General features: G+C 36.4%; 1 protein-coding gene across 1 annotated transcript; it reads right to left on the bottom strand.

Annotated features, from left to right (window-relative positions):
* Positions 1-17164: 17164 nt before the first annotated feature.
* Positions 17165-18151, bottom strand: Neurod4 (neuronal differentiation 4). Its single transcript, XM_052166034.1, has one exon. It carries the CDS (start codon positions 18149-18151, stop codon positions 17165-17167), a length of 987 nt encoding a protein of 328 aa, XP_052021994.1.
* Between the last annotated feature and the right edge of the window lie 449 nt (positions 18152-18600).

The following is an 18600-nucleotide window of genomic DNA, read 5'->3' as shown; positions in this document are numbered from 1 at the left end:
CTATTTTCTTTATTTACATTTCAAACGTTATCTCCTTTCACAGTTTCCCTCTGAAAACCCCCTATCCCATCCCTCTTCCCCTGCTTCTATGAGGTTGTTACCCCATGGGCCCATCTACTCCCACCTCTCCAGCCTGGCATTTGCCTACACTGGGCATCAAGCCGTCACAGAACCAAGGGCATCTTCTTCCATTGATGTCTGACAAGGCCATCCTCTGCTACATATGTAGCTGGAGTGATGGGTTCCTTCATGTGTACTCTTTGGTTGGTGGTTTAGTCCCTGGGACTTCTGGGGTGTCTGGTTGGTTGATATTGTTGTTCTTCCTATGGTTTCAGCTCCTTCAATCCTTTATCTAACTCCTCCATTGGAGACGCTGTGCTCAGTCTAATGGTTGGCTGCAAACATCTGCCTCTGTACTTGCTCTCTTTCAAAGGATGCCATTCATAGTTCACCCTAAAGGAATTAAGTAAATTAAGCTCCATTTACTTGTCTGCCTTCTTCTATATATCTTCTCATAATGTATATAAAAAAGGATACATTATAGAAGGCAAAGATGTTCACTATTCATATAGCTTACTCAAATTCATCTCTATAGGATATATGACTATTTGTTCCCATTTATTTGTTTAGGGATCTGGTTAATCATTTATTTATGTAAGTATAATCACAGATTTGCATTTTACAATGTGATTCAAATATACCTGAGAAGGATTTATTTTAATTGATACTGGCATTGTATAGAGGAAGCATTTGGCAAAAAGCTTCTTGCCCAAGGCTTAATTACATTGTATTTCCTAAGACTAGACTAGCTGATCTCTGATGGTTTCCTTCCAGGTCTCATAGCAAGGCAAAATTACTGTAAAGATAAAATTCAATCTATCTAAATCAGATTGATAATCGATATTTGCTCCCCAAATGAATTTAATGTAATCTCTTATTTTTCTAAAACTATGCTCAGTCATTGAAGTAATTTTCTTAGGTATGAAATAACAGAAATCAATTTCTCTCCCATTCCCTTTTCCCTTTTTAAGAGCATATATTTTGAGCTTTTCAATTCAGAGGTTATTCAAGTGATCAATTGAGACTTATTGAAAGTATATCTTGGAGTCAATGAGATGGCTCAGCATGTAAAATCAGGACATGAGTTAAAGGTCAAAGGACAGTACTGACTCTTGGAAGTCATCCTGTGACCTCTATCCACACAGGATGCTATAGCTTGTGCCTACCCATGGTCACATTCACACATCATACACACATACGCCCTATTGAATATATATATTCATATATATAACATAAATATTATGAAATTATATATGTATGTTAAAAGAATCACATTAATCTATAACACACAATGATAGGAATGGGGAATGCTAGGGAAGAAGGCTACAACTTGAGAGTGAAGTTACAGATCAGGCAAAAACAGAAAAAGTAGCTCAAAGCACATGATAAGCATAGAATTCATTTCCTCGATTTGCCATAGTATTTAAGTGCCATTTCTTTAAAAACAAACAGAAATAAAACAAACAACAAAAACAAAGAAACAACAAAAACCTACCTATTCTTTTGTCCTTGCCTAAGGAGCCAACAGATTATCTGTTACCTCTGAATAGAATTCAAATGTGAGAACAAAAGGTAAACATTCAATCCTGCAAATCCCATATGAGACAGCAAGCCTTTCTCAAAGAACAAACTATTGAAGAATTACCAATTAATTGTTTAGCTGCCTCCTTAAGCGAGCATGAATATTCAGGAGGAACTAAGACATGCAATCCTCTTTGCCAGGGCCTGGAGCAAAATTATCATAGAACATTCTCCATCTCTCTTATTTGAGGTAGAAAAGAGTAAGTGTTTCTTGTACTTTGCTTTCCTCTAACCTTAACACTGCATCAGATACATAGGTTTTGTAATATTAGACTGGAACAAAGAGCATGAAAATGATGTCAACATCAAGGTCACAAGTCTAGAGCTAAATCCTGACTGTTGTTCCATACAGACACATTAAAGACTTTGAGAGCTTTATAATGAGTTGTTTAATAACAAGACCTGTTTATTAACTAAATCTGTCCTACTAGGTACTTTTTCCATCAAATAATAATGATCATGGTACAGCAAGATGTAAATGGCAGGATGAAGATAAGATAGGATCCAGCATGAAGACATTCTACTTGATGGAAAAGTTCATTCCCTAAGTGTTGAGGATGGCTTGTGGCTTGACATTGATATTTATGTCACTGGAGATAAAAACTTATGCAATAAGTTACTGTAAATATCAAACTCAGTTAAACTTGGAAAAGTAATTTTTGCTAATATCTGCTTGGTACATAGCTGATGCAATGATTAACTAATTTGTGTCATGGTCTAGGCTTGTAGGTTGCTATATACCACCAAGACTCATGAAGAAACAGTGGGGCCTGTGTTATAGCAGAAACATATCTAGAATTTAAGGCAATTGAAAGATTCCATCAGTTTCAATTGTTAAATAATGTGCTAGTGACAGTTTTCAGAGGGGCTAACAAAGGCAGCAAGTTAAAATATGGGGACTCATCTGACAGAGGCTAATATCCAATATATACAAAGAATTCAAGAAGGTGGACTCCAGAGAACCAAATAACCCTATTAAAAATGGGGTATAGAGCTAAACAAAGAATTCTCAACTGAGGAATATTGAATGGCTGAGAAGCAGCTAAAGAAATGTTCAACATTCTTAGTCATTAGGGAAATGCAAACCAAAACAACCTTGAGATTCCACTCATACCAGTCAGAATGGCTAAGATCAAAAACTCAGGTTACAGCAGATTCTGGCAAAAATGTGGAGAAAGAGGAACACTCCTCCATTGCTGGTAGAATTGCAAGATGGTAAAATCACTCTGGAAATCAGTTTGGCAGTTCCTCAGAAAATTGGACATATTACTACCTGAGGACCCAGCTATACCACTCCTCAGCATATATCCAGAAGATACTCCAACATGTAATAAGGACATATGCTTCACTATGTTCATAGCAACCTTATTTATAATAGCCAGAAGTTGAAAAGAACCCAGATGTCCCTCAACACTAGAATGGATACAAAAAATGTGGTACATATACACAATGGAATACTACTCAGCTACTAAAAAAATGAATTCATGAAATTCTTAGACAAATTGATGGAACTAGAAAATATCACCCTGAGTGAGGTAAACCAATCACAAAAGAACACACATGGTATATACTCACTGATAAGTGGATATTAGCCCAGAAGTATGGATTACCCAAGATACAATTCACAGACCAAATGAAGCTCAAGAAGAAGGAAGATGTAGAAGGTATGAGTACTTTGGTCCTTCTTAGTAGGGGGAACAAAATACCCATGGGAGGGGATCAGAGACAAAATGTGGAGCAGAGACCTAAGGAAAGACCATCCAGAGACTGCCCCACCTGGAGATCCATCCCAAATTCAATCACCGAATCCAGACACTATTGTGGATGCCAACAAGCACTTGTTGACAGGAGCTGATATAGCTGTCTCCTGAAAGGCTCTGTTAGTACCTGACAAATACAGAGGTGGGTGCTCTCAGCCAACCGTTGGACTAAGAACAAGGTCCCCAATGGAGGAGCTAGAGAAAGGACTGAAGGAGCTGAAGGAGCTTGCAGATCCATATGAGGAACAATAGTACTAACCAACCAGTACCTCCCCCAGAATTCCCAGGGTCTAAACCACCAACTAAAGAGTATACATGAAGGGACCCATGGCTTCAGCTGCATATGTAGCAGAGTATGGTCTTGTTGGACATCAAAGAGAGGAGAGACCCTTGGTCCAGAGAAGGCTCGATGCCCCAGTATAGGAGCATGCCAGGACAGGGGAGCAGAAGTGAGTGGGTTGGTGAGCAGAGAGAGGGGAGATGGGATGGAGAGTTTTCGGAGGGAAAACCAGGAAAGGGGATAACATTTGAAATGTAAATAAAGAAAATATCAAATTTAAAAAAAAGATATGGGGATTCAGAGGTTAACTGTATATAGGTATGACTGAGAAGAAATGTGCACATAGTACATACAAACATGCAATTGTCTTCTCCTGTTATGTTTATAGCAGCCATGCTAATACATACACTATCAAGCCTGAAGAAATGGAGCTAGATCCTGTGAGGACTGTGGACTTATGGGAAGAGAAGAAGGCAACATCAAGCTTGAATATTGGGTATTCCAGCATTTTTCAGAGATATCTTGGGATGCCAGACCTGTCCTGCTGGGCCCAGATGTCAGCAGAGCCCTCCTGACTTCTAACAATGAGCAGTCAAGAGGTCAGGAGAAAATAGAGTATGGAGAACAATGAAATTCCAGTGCTATAGAAAGAGGATCAATTGGGACAGAGAAAATATAAGCCAAGTGTTTCAGAACAGTGTAGATGGGTGGCTCTGGGGTTGGGGAGAAGCAAATATGAAAGCAACACTAAAATGACTGAATTTCTGTAGGGTTGTCAGGAAACAATGAGGAGAGACTCCATCCTTAGTTATTCTGTTTAGAAGAGAAAAGGTTAGGTTGCCCAAAGAATAGGTTCTTTTCTTCCTGGCCTTAGGCTTGTCTGTCAGGAACATGGATTTGCTTTGCCACACAGTCTAATCTTGTGTAGCTCAGTAGTTCATGCTTTTGTCCATTCACTGAATATTTAACTCTTGACATTAATCAGAGCATTGGACATTTCAAGGAAAGACAGCTGTAATTTATCTTACTGCTACTGATGAGTTACAAGCTTTCAACAAAGATAAGTTTGAAAGCAATGTATTGTAACAGAATGAGTTAAATGTTCTCATGCAGGTTAGAGTCAAATGCTTTGTGACTATCAGAAAAAGAAATTAGTAGATCACAGAGTAGGGATGCCTCACTTGTCTGAACAATGACTATGTTCAGATCAGGATCAAAGAAGCTGCTAAAAGCAAATGACATTGATCCACCTCATGAAATGTAAGTATAAATTTTACAGATAAAATGAAAACTAAGTGAAAACAAGGAAGATAGGAAGATGGTAGCTTATTTCTAAAAATTAAAAGTTAGTGAAAAATCTAGTAGGATATACTTGACTAATAAGACCCTGAAATGTCCAGAGGACTAGTAGGTTGATGCCCAGGTGGGTACTTTAGGGTACAACCAATGATCAAAATAAAACTCTAGTCAGATAATTATATGAATAGATGTTATTTTTTGTATATTTGTAAGAACTAACAACCCCTGAGCCTTTCATGACCCATTACTGAGGTCTTCTTCAGTGACATATTTAACATGAAAAAAGTCTCTACCTCTGGGGGCAATAAATGACAGCCAGGGCATCATAAGGTGCTAGAATCAGGCCTTTTGAGAAAAACACCAACGGAATGGGAGTGTTATGTAGCAGAAGAGTAATGTGATGGTGTCACAACTGTCAGTGAGAAAAGGGAAGCTGTGATACCTAATTTCAAGAGACTATATGAGATAGCATCTGTAAGGACTCCTCTTGCTTTTTATTCCTAAATCTATTGATCTCTTATCTATTTTGATCTACAGTCCACAGTAATGTCTTCTCAAATGAAAAGTCTACATTCTTATTCATGATTGCTGAAAATCCACTGTCATGATGGATTCTGAGGAAATTCTGTGGTCAGAAGTGAGTCATACTTTACTAATGATCTGTGTATGGTTGAAGTTAGTAAAGTCATTCATAAGCACAAACATACAATTTTATGTTGGAAAATATTAATAATAGGTTTTAAAAGAGGTAGAATGAAGCTAGTCCATTAATTAGATAGGTCCTAGCCATATGAGACTACTGGAGTTTAATTGTAACTAAATAAATTTAAATATGTCCTTAAATGTGTCAGACAAATTTGAAAAATTCAGTGTTCTATTGGACAGATTTGGTTGAGAATGAAAGAGGGAAATGCAGACTTAGATTCACCCCAGTTAGAATGAATGACATCAAAATGTAAAAAGTGTGTCAGAGGTGAAGAGAAATGAACTTTCACATACTGTTGGTAGAAATTTAAATCAGTATAGCCATTGTGGAAAGCAATAAGGCATAAGCATAGAAAATAAAAATAAAGGCACCAAGTAATTTGGCAATTCCACTCCACAGACCTCCAAAGTAAAAGACACATCTGCTTGCTCAACAACAAAGATATATAATAAACTGAGATGTCTACTGAGAGACAAATAAATGGGAAAAATGTGTTTCATATATGCAATAGGATATAATTCACCCATAACAAGAATGGAAGCTGTAACAATAAAAGTGGAACCTGAGGACCTTATTTTAAATAATATCATCTAAGTTGAGAAATAAAATACCACATGCTTTTACTCATGTACAAGATGAAAAGGCTTATGTTACAGAAGTGGAGAAGAGAATTGTAATTGCCAACAGCTGGAAAGACTGGAAAGAGGAAGAAGGGGGAAGGGGATGGTTCTTGGAGGCAATGGTGCAATTAACCAGAAGGAATTACTTCTAATGTTTTATAGTTCAGTATGGTAACTAAGTCTGATGACAATTATTGGTACATTTAAAACCAGAGAGTACATTGCATTTTCAATATAAAGAAATAATACGTGTTTTAGGTTAATATGTTAATTTTACAGATCTAATCATTGTGCGTTGCATATGTGCATTGAAATAAAGCATTGCATCCACTAAAATACATAAAATTATTATGTGTCAATAAAATTATTTAAATTGTAATCTAATATTTAAAGTGTAATCCAAAAACATATAGGTCCTAAAATCAGAATTCCATTGTGAAATTTCAGTACTTAAAGACATTAGTTATGTGGCCTCATAATAGTGGTGTGTTGTTCCTTGTGCCTCAGACTTCCACATGAAAACTGAAAACCTGTTATTGCAGATATAATGTTTCAGTAAGGATTACATTATTTTATAAATGCAAACATGTAAGATCACTTTTAACTTGACAACTGTTCAATTAGTACTAGCTTTTAGGATAGTTATTCACCCATATTTATGCAGCAATTTAAGGGCATAGACAAAGTTCCAGACCTCATCTAGCGTTTTCTAAAGTTATATCATCCAGTTTCCAATAGAGAGCATCATTTCACATTCATAACACCCTCTTCTTGCCACCTTATGCTTCTCCCTATTTACTCAATTTCCTTATGCTGTGCAATGGAATCTCCCATCCTGAGAGCCTATGCCTGCCTCCCTCTCATTTCCTTTCCTGATGCCCACTTTCCCAGGGAATCCAGGCTCCTAGGAACAGCTGCAGCTGCTCCATCTGCCTGCAGCTGCTGCTCAGAAGCAGGAAAACATGTCAGCAGTACTCCCTCCCAGGGCTGATTTTCTTTCTCATTTATCCTTGAAAATCTTGTTGGACTGTGCCAACTGCAGGCACAATGTCAGCTGCCCCCTGTCTGTCCCTGATGCTTCTGTTCAGGGACCTTTTGTATTCCGGCTCCAGCTGAGTCACACACTCTAGACTGTAACCCAGTAATTCCTTCTGATGGCTTTCGAGGGTATTCAAAACCATGTATGCCCCTATGGATCACCTTTTCTCTTTGTTCTGATTCTGCATTGGTCTGATTCAGCAGCCCAGTGTGGCAGATATCTCACTCTCCTAGGAGAAACTGTAGATGGTGATGAAGGCAATGCCAACTACAAATTATTACAGGAGAGAGTACCAGGTCTCATACTATATATGTTAACTATGCTTAATGTCATAAAAACCACTAAATTTTATTGTAATTATTTTGCAGATAAAGACTTTGATGTTTAGAAAATTCTGAAATTGGTCCAAAGTCAGTGAATAATATCATGTGGCAAACATGGTACTTATCTAGTGCTTGTTGAATTATCAATCCTAAAATAAATCATGAACCTCTGAAGACTATAAGAGACAGAGCTTTCTTTATATACACAGTTGGTGAAAAATGTTCTCCTTGGTACACCATGACATTTGTGAAAATAAATCCAGTGACTAAACAGAAAGTTTTTGAATGCAACAAAAGTTTTCAAGGGAATAGAATTATGTGGGAATCCTAAAACAAAAACAGGAAATTATGGTTTGCATATAAAGTGTTCTCTAAAAGTCCCATGTGTTCAAAACTTGGTCTCCAAATTGAGTCCAATCTTTAAGATGTAGTTGAATTATGAGGACTCCACCCTAGTAAAAGAAAATATTAGCTCATTTGTGTATTCATAATTGGGTAGACTCTTAAAAGGTGGTGGAAAGTGTATGACATCAAGCTATATTGTTGGAAGTAACTTGCTGCATCATGCCTTTGAAGAGCTTTCTCTCTCTCTTCTCATCACCACAAGCCCATGGTCATAGGGTCATGTCACATTAATTGGAATCACAAACCACAAATAATAACAATATAATAATAATAATAATAACTTCACCCACCAGGTTATATTTTCGCAGATATTTTGTCGCTATGATAGAAAAAAAAAAAAAAGCACAGCACAAGGAACCAGTGATTTTTTTTTCTGTTGTTCTAGAGACACAATCAGAGACCATATTCAAGAGGTGATGTTTCACAGTATGTGGGCAGCAGGAACCAGAATGAATAGCCCTTGCCTAAGATAAACAATGGCAACAGATGTCTATTTTTTTTTTAATATACAGCTGAGTTTTCCTTCTACCTCATGAATGACCTAGACCTTTAGGACAATATCTAAAAGACTTTGAAATGTTCAAATTAAGGAAGCTGCACCCACTCTTTTTTATTCTCACCTTGATTCTATTGTTCTGCTTTCTAAAACTGTGCTGTTTCAACAATGTTTATTTTATCTACATTTTACTCTATATCTGTATTTGTATAAAAACATTGTGAAGAAAATAGAACTCAAGGAGCTAGGTACGTGACTCAGTTTGTAGAGTGATTGCCCCATGAGTACTAAACCCTGAAATCACTCTCTAATTCCACATAAAACCGAACATGTTGGCATACAGCTGTAATCTTAACCCTGAGGAAGCCAATATAGAATTATCAGAAATAGGCACTGGTCAAGGTCATTCTCTGCCACACAGTAATTATAAAAGCAGTCTGGCCTACTTGAGACCCTGTATCAAACAAATAAGGATGAACATTAATTCTATACAAAGTTATTCATTTTCTTTCCTTTTTATTTTCTCTTCTCGTGTGTGTGTGTGTGTGTGTGTGTGTGTGTGTGTACACATGCACATGTGCACAGAAATCTCAGGTCATCAGGCTTTTGCCACATGCAAATTTTTTCTCTGAGCTATCTTACTGGCTACCAATTACAACCTTATTGTAAGTACATTTGGGTATTATTTGGAAGGGGATAATGAATAAAGCCTCTAATTCCAGCACTCAGTGGCCTGGGCCACAAGTTGAATGGCAGTATGGACAATGTAGGAAGGCAGAAACAAACATTTTATTAATGTTTTGGAATATAAAGTGAACATCATAATTCCCAATAAATACTTTAAGCATTTCCTTGTAAGAATTGATTTACTCTTTTATCTCTTGCTCTAATGGCTATCAATATAACAAGTACCCTAAACAGCTTCCCTTATTCAGTAACTGAAAACAGAGGATACATAAGTTAAAATAAAAACTTAAATCTTGGAATCTGTCATCACGAGCCCCTAAACTATGAAAGATGAGAAATATAATGACTATAGAGATAGCTGGGGAATTTTTCAACAGACACAATTTCCATCCAGACCTGAAGGGCTTGAACAGATTTAGTAATTAAGAACAACACTCAGGAAAAATTATTGCACTGAGCTAAGACAAGTAACAATTTCACTTTGTGGTGATCAGAGGAACAGTAACCCAGGAAGACAATATTAGGTTACATAGAATAGCAAAGAAAAGGAGAGAGCATAGAGTGGGTAGCTTCTGGATTTAAGGGAAGAATTAGTGGTATATGTATGTCTGGAAGTGTAGACCATGAACAGTTGTGTGAGAGAGGCTAAATATTATGTTTGGAAGGTGTATGTTCTATTTCATAATGACAGGAAGATCAGTGCAGTGCTTTTAAGTCAGTGTGTGTCCATGGACATGCATGTGAGTACATATTTGTATTGGTGAGCATAGGAATTCACATATCACAGCACATGAAGACATCAGAGGAAAATCTCAGGTATCTGACCTTCTCTTCTTATTGATCACTATGATGCATAGGCTGGCTAGCTGGCTTAAAATTTGGGGGATTAAGCTGTCTCTGTACGACTGGAGCACTGGGATTGTAGAGGTGTATATTTTACTGCACCCTGCTTCCTGTGGGGTTTGGGTGTCTGGGACTCAGGTCCCTCACACTTGTGTGGCAAGTATTTTACCTGTTGAATCATTTCCCCATGTTAAGGAAGATTTTTTTTATAAAAAAAAATACCATTATGCTGATCTTACTTTGAAATAGTTTATCAGAGTATAATGATAGAGAAAAGGAGATGTTGAATACAAGATATATTATCACTGTTGTATGAGTTCAGATGCATGAATATTAGAAGTCTGAACGCAAGGGAAAGGAAGCCTGCCCGAGGGGTTAGGTGAATGGAAGGACGTTAAACAGATCTTTTGTAAGGGTTCTTTTTTTTTCCCCCATATATGATTTTATTCTACACTCTCTATACCCTTCTGGAACTCTGGTTCTCTGTCAGTAACTGCTCATGTTGTTTTCCTCTTTGTGGAAATCTAAACACTAAGGATCAGTATTTGTTTTCTCAAAGCTTTTTCCCATAGCAAAGAGAAAGTCTAGGTCCTTCCTTCCAGAGTTCCTGTTTGGATGGAAGATGAGTTACCTTCAAACTGCAGGGAAAGAAGGAAATTTCAGGACTTTCCCTCAGGCTGGCCTGTGACTCCCAAACTTGTCTTTTAACCCTTCTCCAACACAAAGTCTCTCTGATTCCCCCTGGCCCTCCATCTGTTTGCATGTGTCCTAGATCTCCCTAGGCAGGGATTAAGTAATTATGCCATTCCCATCAGTATGCCCAGGAGTCTGGCAGGAGGGAAGCTGCAGTCTGGCAGCAATAGGGTGGGCAGGAGCCAGGGGATAGTCTGCTCCAGGAGTCCTCCAGCAGCTTGCGGCTGTACCTAACCCTCAGTGGGCCAACCACGTGTCTGCCTGCCTGCCTGCCTGCCTGCCTGCCTGCCTGCCTGCCCTGGATCTGGCTTAGCTCAGAGGCTAGCTCTCATAGGAGGGGAAACAGCATTAGATAAGGAAAAATAATTGTCATTGTCAAGCTGTCCCTCTAGGTCCAGCCTAACAGGAAGAAATCGACCCCTCTCTCTCCCACGTATTATTTTCTGCCCCATCTCCTTTCTTGAAGCCTAAACTTCTAATTTCGATGTTAACAATGTAAACAAAGGAACTGTCTATAGACTTGTCAAAAATTAAATGATCCAAAAAGTATTTCTATTGAAAGCATATTCAAATATATTATATATATACACCAACAATATATAATTATATATAATCTCAACATTGTGTGTGTGTATATATATATATATATATATATATATATATATAGTGTTGAGAATATATAGGAGTTGTTGTTCAATGTATACCAAACTATGTTGAATTATCCACATTTTCAAATGTACATAGCTATGGCAATTACCTTTCTATATGGTTATTTTAATATGTATGCATTCATATATGTCTATGAAGAAAGACAATGTAAGCACTTAGATTTTAACATGAAGTTCATAATTTGCTTGTATATCAGCTTCTATTCAATAATTTATTCTTTCTTTTCCAAAAATATGTAAATTTGCTCTCCTCTCATGGAGACAATGAATAGAAGCTATTAATAGAATTATTAATACATTTAACTAAGAGAAATGACAGGTATCTAATGTTGAAAGCATCTTACTTTATAGGCCTAATAATAGAAGAAGCTTAGAGAGTTTATTGAACAGCATCCTTATCTAATTCCTGCCAGTAGAGAACCAGGACACATGTAGAGAGACAGAGGACTGGAAGAGAGGTGTCATGTTCTACTATTTATTTATACATTTATTGGTAAGTTTCTACAATGTATGGAGCCTAATTCAGAGGCTTTCTAGAAACTGACAATAGGCTAAAAGAAAGAGATTTGTAGTAGTTTTTCTGTATAATCTGGCATAAGATGACATGGGGTTAGGGGACGGGGTGGAAGAATAATCTTACTTCACAAATATGTAGACTTAGCATCAATAACTGTTTTAATTTTCTGTGGTAAGTTTCCAATTAAACAACTATTTCTTCTTTCCTTCTTCATTTATTTATTCTTTCTTCCTTCCTTCTTTCTTTCATCATCATCACATCATCATCATCATTATCATTATTATTAGTAGTAGTAGTATTGTTGTTGTTGTTTTATTTGTTTTTTTGAAACAGGATTTCTCTTTGAAGTTCTGATTGTCCTGGAACTCACTCTGCAGACCAGGCTGCAGACTCACAGAGATCTACCTGTCTCAGCCCCCTGCTGGAATTAAAGGCATGTGGCACCACAGGCATATGGCACCACACACTTAGCTATTGTTTCTTAAAATTGCCTTTGATTCACATTTAGTGAGTCATCCATTTACGTATAGACATACCCAATGACAGTCAAGATGAGGGCTTTCCAATACAATCATCTGTTTCCCTGGATCCAATGTGCCCTCCCCATTTTCTGTTGTAATTTATTTTTGCAAAACAAAGGAGATTTCACAAACTCAATTAATTTAATCAGGGTTATTCTCCCTGTAAGTCATCTAAAATTGCCATACTATTAATCCCAGGAAATATATTTTACTTAACCACGGATAAAGTAGAATTCACTAATCTAAGACAAATACATAGAAAATAACAATTGTTATTTTCTACATAGTCTGTTTTAACTAGTAGGCATATGAGTAAGAAAAGGTCTCTAGCCCTTCTATTAAATATTTTGTCTAATATTTGATCTATGTGTCTCTAATATGTATAAAATGCTGCTAATATATATAATAGGGCTTTGACTATTCGACTGTCTATAGACGGCAGTGTGTACTCTAATATTGGTTTCTGTAATCTTGCATTGGGTTTACTTCCTAGTCCAGAGATATTCTCAATAACAACTTAAAACTACAATAAAAATTCTGTATTTTTATACATTTTTGAGGTAAAGGTATGTACTTTTGTACATCACTGCAGCCCAGATCAGAGCAAAAAGCTGCAATAAGTTTTCTTTCAGCTGTACATTAATTTCTATAAAGAAAGCAAAATTCAAACTTCTTTTATCCTAAATTTAGTAGGTTTGCTTTTGAGGATGTCTATTTTAAAGTATTGACTAGTTAAAAATAGAAAATACCAGTGTTTGAGTTCTGAACAATCCTGGACTTTGAGGCTGGTTCTAGTTGACTTGAACTAGAACCCTTGATCTTAATGACCTTGATTGTTTTCAACCTATTGTAAATAACAGTAAAAGGCTGTGAAAGTTGACCAACTGAACAAAGATTGCTCATCAAGTAAATTTTCTAGTTAAGTACTATTATTTATCTTCAAATGTTTCAATATAATCATTGTACCACACTATATATCAATCACTCGGGCTAAAGGAGCTAAGTTTGAACATCTGACACTTCTTTGCTAATATATTTTACATTCATATATCTCTGATTTACTAGTAAAACATCTATCTTACAACATAAAAATGTGCAAAATGAAATCATTAAATGTATACATGTGCTAGGAATGGTGGGTGTTTTCAAGCAAAAACAAATTAACCTAGGGTCTCTCCCCTATTGTCTTCATAGCCTACACAGGCCACATCCAATAAAATATTTGTATTTTGTCAAGGAAGAGAATCTTCCTCTCTCAGGTTCTATTGTGGATGTGGTAATTGGTCAGATTGAGATGTAGCATGGCCAAAAGTAGCTAATGGCTTATCAAACAGCAACCTTGTTTCAGCCTCTACCATTAACAAGCAATGAAAACATGAGCAGATCTTTTTCCTTAGTTTCCTAATTTGTAAAATGAGAGCAATGTGTGATTGTTTTATGGGAATGACTTTAGGATCAAATGAATAAATGTATGTAAATCACTTAAAACCTGACATTACATGATAAACATCTTGTAGCTGAGACATGTCATTGTCTTTGGAGCAGTCTTTACAAAGTAAAGAGACTCTCGGTAACTGCCAAATGATGTGTCATTCAGGATTGCAACATAAACTCTTCAACTTAGTTTCATAAATTTTATTGTTTAATGATAGCCAGTTGAGGCATCACGATCAAAATATTTTTAAATATAAAAAATCTGAAGATATGTGCTTAAATATGTCAATACACAGAACTATTTATAGAAAAGAGGAAGAGACAATATATCTTAATGTATGTGACAAATGTACCAAATATTTGCTTCTGTTTGTATAAAAGATCTCTGGTAATTACTAATTTAATGTGTTTGAAGCAATTGTTTCTTTGTGGAAACCGGGAACAGCAGATTTGAGAGACAGGCAGGAAGATGGCTTTCCTTTACATGTTTTGTTTTTTAAATCTTAAGCTCACGTTTCCTTTGTTAACCAATTTTATTTATATTCATTATCATCATTATTAGATTTTTCTAATTTGTATTTTATTCATTTAAAAAGGACTCTTGGAAAAATTATAAGAAAACTAAAAAAAATCAGAAAATATTAAAAGGCAATTGTCAAAACCATATTTCATATTGTTTCAAAAGTTGGCAAGCTCACTTAAATTGCAAATACTAGTACATCTGTCTATGGCTAACCTCTCTGGGGTTGAACTAAGACCCTAAGTATTTCTGCAGTCTGAAAGATTCCTGTTTTCTCAACTGAAAATTTTGTAGTTTATTGTATGAGTGAAAGACATTTATTTACTACATTGTGGCCTTTCAAATCTGGCAAGTGCCAAGACCACTTGAAAGAAGAAATGTGTAAACCTTCTGCCTTGGCTGGACTTATTGTGCTAATGCTCACCAAATATAAAGGTAAAGACTCAATGAAATCTCCAAAAAGTAACATTGCCAAGAAAAACACAATGTGTAATAACACTCAAAGCTTTATTGCTACTGGAAAAGGGAGGGAAAACAGTCATTTCATTTAAACAATTGCTTCATTTTATCTGAAAACCTTCACAGAAGACTAGACATTATTTAAAGAACAAGTTCTTTCCAAGCATGGTACAGTACTAAATTTGTATTTAATTATAAAATCTCTCTTCACAAGTCTATAGTCTTGGTTCACATGTACTACATTCTCCAAAGGCATAAATAATAATGTAACTCTATTGCACCTTAAAGGAAAAAAATCTAAAGCCATTAAGTTGCATAGCTATTCAAATTATTGCTCTTTTTTATAAAACCATGACAATCAAGAACTGATTTTCTCCTTTTCTCTCACTCAAAACATATAAGCTACTTTCCCAGTGAAGCTTTAAGGCTATATCTATGGGACTCAAATTTTTACATAAAAAGAAGGAAAAATAAATTAAATAAATAGTATCTAATAAATAATGCAGATAACGATTATCTATAAACATAAATTAAAGGTAAGTAAGAGCAAATTCTCAAAAAAATTACATAGGATGATTCTATAAATAATTCTCCTTGCCTATTTTCACTAGGGTGTTTCAAGGTGTTGGGAGCAGGTGAATTACTGTCACAAGTTGTTTAAGACTTTTTTTTTTTTTACAGATTTTTAAACATATTTATAAGCCAAAGGTACAAAGTAGAGCAGAGTAAGTGCAGCAATAAGATGGACACAAAGTAACTCACAGAGTGAAGAAATAAATAACAGCGATAAAGAAAAGAGATACATATATAGTTTGGTAGATAAAATGGCATATTCATTTGTCATTAATGTTGTTAAAATTTATTCCTAAAGATACATCATCACCCACTATAAATAAACTATGTATACTCTTGGGTTGAACCTAAATAATTGCTTTGGAAGATGGATCATGATAGCAAAATTTCTCAGAGCTAATTTCTTTGGAGAAGAGAAACTTAGAGCCAATGAGGATACAAAGAAAAGAGATGCCACATAAAGAAAACTAAACTTTCTTAAAACTGATCAAAACCCGTACTGAAGATACAGACAGATAAAGGCATTCACTGACCCTTAATTTTTATTCTAATCAAAATTTTTCTATATAATAGCATAATATCTTGGAAATGAAAACAAACAATCAGTGGAGGGTGGGAAGTAGAGAGTTATATTTGTTGTAAGAATTCAAGATTGATTAGTGCCTGCAGTTCTGCAGTGTACAATACTGGAGTGGACAAAACTCTATTACTTTAATCATGTTGCTTTAAACAGTGAAATTCATCTTGCTAGAGAATATCCACATTTTTCCAGTGGCTATGGGTGAGACAGAGTTCTTCAACTATGTTAGTTACAATGGCAGCCAAGCACCATTTTATTGCTCTACAGTATGAACCTGACTGAGTTCTGATTCTAAATGAAGCACCTGAAGACCTGTAAAATTCCCCCAGCCCTTAGTTATGGAAGCTAAGAAATGAGCTAGGTGATATTTCCGTATCCCAGAACTGAAGTTTCAATGTCTTTCTTTCTTGACTCCTACTACTAAGACAGTTCTTTTTTAAATAGAATCAAGAATAAAGTTTGTGTGAGACTTCTATCATGGTTCTGCAATCACTAAAATGTGTGTGTATAAAGCTAATCTCTTAAAGAACATACTTGGCTATTTCTGGTAACATCTGAGTTACTATTTTAGATTCTGGAAGTTTTATTTAAATAGACACAAAGATGATTTGTCAAATTCTGTGTTCTATAAGCCACCAAACATGTACCTGATGCCGCTTCCAGGTCTAATTATTCATTCCATTTGTGCTATTTCCTTTTATTGCTTTTTAATTTTAAAAATGTATGTGAGGTGAAAGGTATATGTTGATTTAGAACAGTTGCTTCATGTTTATCAGGAAGCAACCGAAACACTAGAAATGGAAAGCTCAGTTAGTCTTTTGCACCACTGGAGCAAGGCCTAGGCTTTCTGTTCTATTACCATGTGGTCTCAAACCATCAGATATGTTCACTTGAGGATCACAAACATTGGACTAATCCAATGTGAGAAGTTAGTGAGAAGAAAGTTAACAGGTATAGGAAGTTCTGAACAAGCTAGGACTATTATGTTTGATGTGTATCCAAAGGTTCTTTTAAATTTTCTTAGAGTTTAGCTCAGCAACTAGAAACATGGAAAACATCTCCACTTCATTCTCGGAAATGTTGGTGCTTATCTTATTGCTCTAATCAGAGAAGATTGTATTGAGCTGAGTTCCAATACCATGGTGGGAATAGGAATCATAGGTCAGGTCTACAGGAACATCATAGTGGGGAGTGCCATTCTGAAAGGGAGTTGAGTGCACATGCCCTGAACTTGTAGTGGTATAATGTGGCATGAAGTTGTAGGATTTTTCCAAGTCGGGGGAGCCATCTTGCTTCAAGGAGAAGTTACCACTAATGCTCAGGGGTGGTGTGAGTGGGCCCTCATAAGGGGGGGTGCTGCAATCAGGTGGATGGCTCCCAAAAGAGTCTCCCAAACTCTTAAATGGTTGAGGCTTGAAATGGAGAGGGTGTGTTTCCATATGGCCATAAGGAGGGCTGGGGAGCCCTGGAGACTGATAGTTGAAGGTGTGGACAGAGACAGTAGAGTCACAAATTGGAGATTTTTCCTCGTGCTTCTCCAGCAGGACAGATTGAGGCCCCAGTTGGAGGCATCCAGCAACCAGGTTGCTTGTGGGCTGAGAGAGACCTTTACATAGCATCTCCACAAATCCCTTCCCTTCAAGTGTCTGACCAGTCTCTAGGACTTCAGACAAGGCCCAGATATAGTTCCTTGCCAGTCGAAGAGTCTCTATCTTGGAAAGTTTTTGAGTTTTAGAGTAACATGGCATGACTCTCCTAAGATTATCCAAGGCATCGTTCAGGCCATGCATCCGGGTCCGTTCTCTTGCATTGGCCTTGACTCTTCGAGCCCTGAACCTTTCCAGGCGAGCTTTAGTCATCTTCTTTTTCTTGGGACCTCTTCTTTTAGGTTTATCTCCATCTTCCTCCTCTTCTTCCTCCTCTTCAATACTGTCATGCTCTTCAGTTAAGGTTCCAAGCATTCCATAAGAACCTGGTCTTCTTTCTTGCTCCTTCATTTCATTTTGAGAACTCAGACCTTTGTCCATCCAGGATTGTGTGCTGACCAGCTCCACCATATCCTTGGATTTCATGTACATTTTTGCCATCTATAGATTCTGGAAAATGAAAATATAAAAAGTTAAACCACAAAATACCTGGTGTACATCTAAACTGAGATAGACATGATGGCACATGCCTATGATCCCAGCCCTTAGGAGGTGGAGGTAGAAAAATCAGGAGTTCATCTTTATCAGCATATAGAAGTTTATCTTAAGCAGCATAGAAAGTTTAACTCCAGTCTGAGCTACATGAGACCTTGTGAAAAGACACATAAACTTTGTGTTTCTTCCATGGATATTTCATACTTTATTTGCCCAGCTGTCAGTTTAAATTAAAGCAAGGTTCAAAGAATTGTCCTAAAAACACATCTATTTACAGCACATTGCAAAAAAAAAAGGGGGGGAGAAGAAAAAGAAAAAGCACAAAATAAAAAATTGAACCTGTATTGTGGTGCTACTGTCTGACCATTTATACTTAGATTATTTATATTATGAGC

Source organism: Apodemus sylvaticus, chromosome 20 (assembly GCF_947179515.1).
Source record: "Apodemus sylvaticus chromosome 20, mApoSyl1.1, whole genome shotgun sequence".
NCBI lineage: Eukaryota > Metazoa > Chordata > Mammalia > Rodentia > Muridae > Apodemus > Apodemus sylvaticus.
The sequence above is the reverse complement of the archived record's forward strand: the minus strand, read 5'-3'. Positions and strand labels throughout refer to the sequence as shown.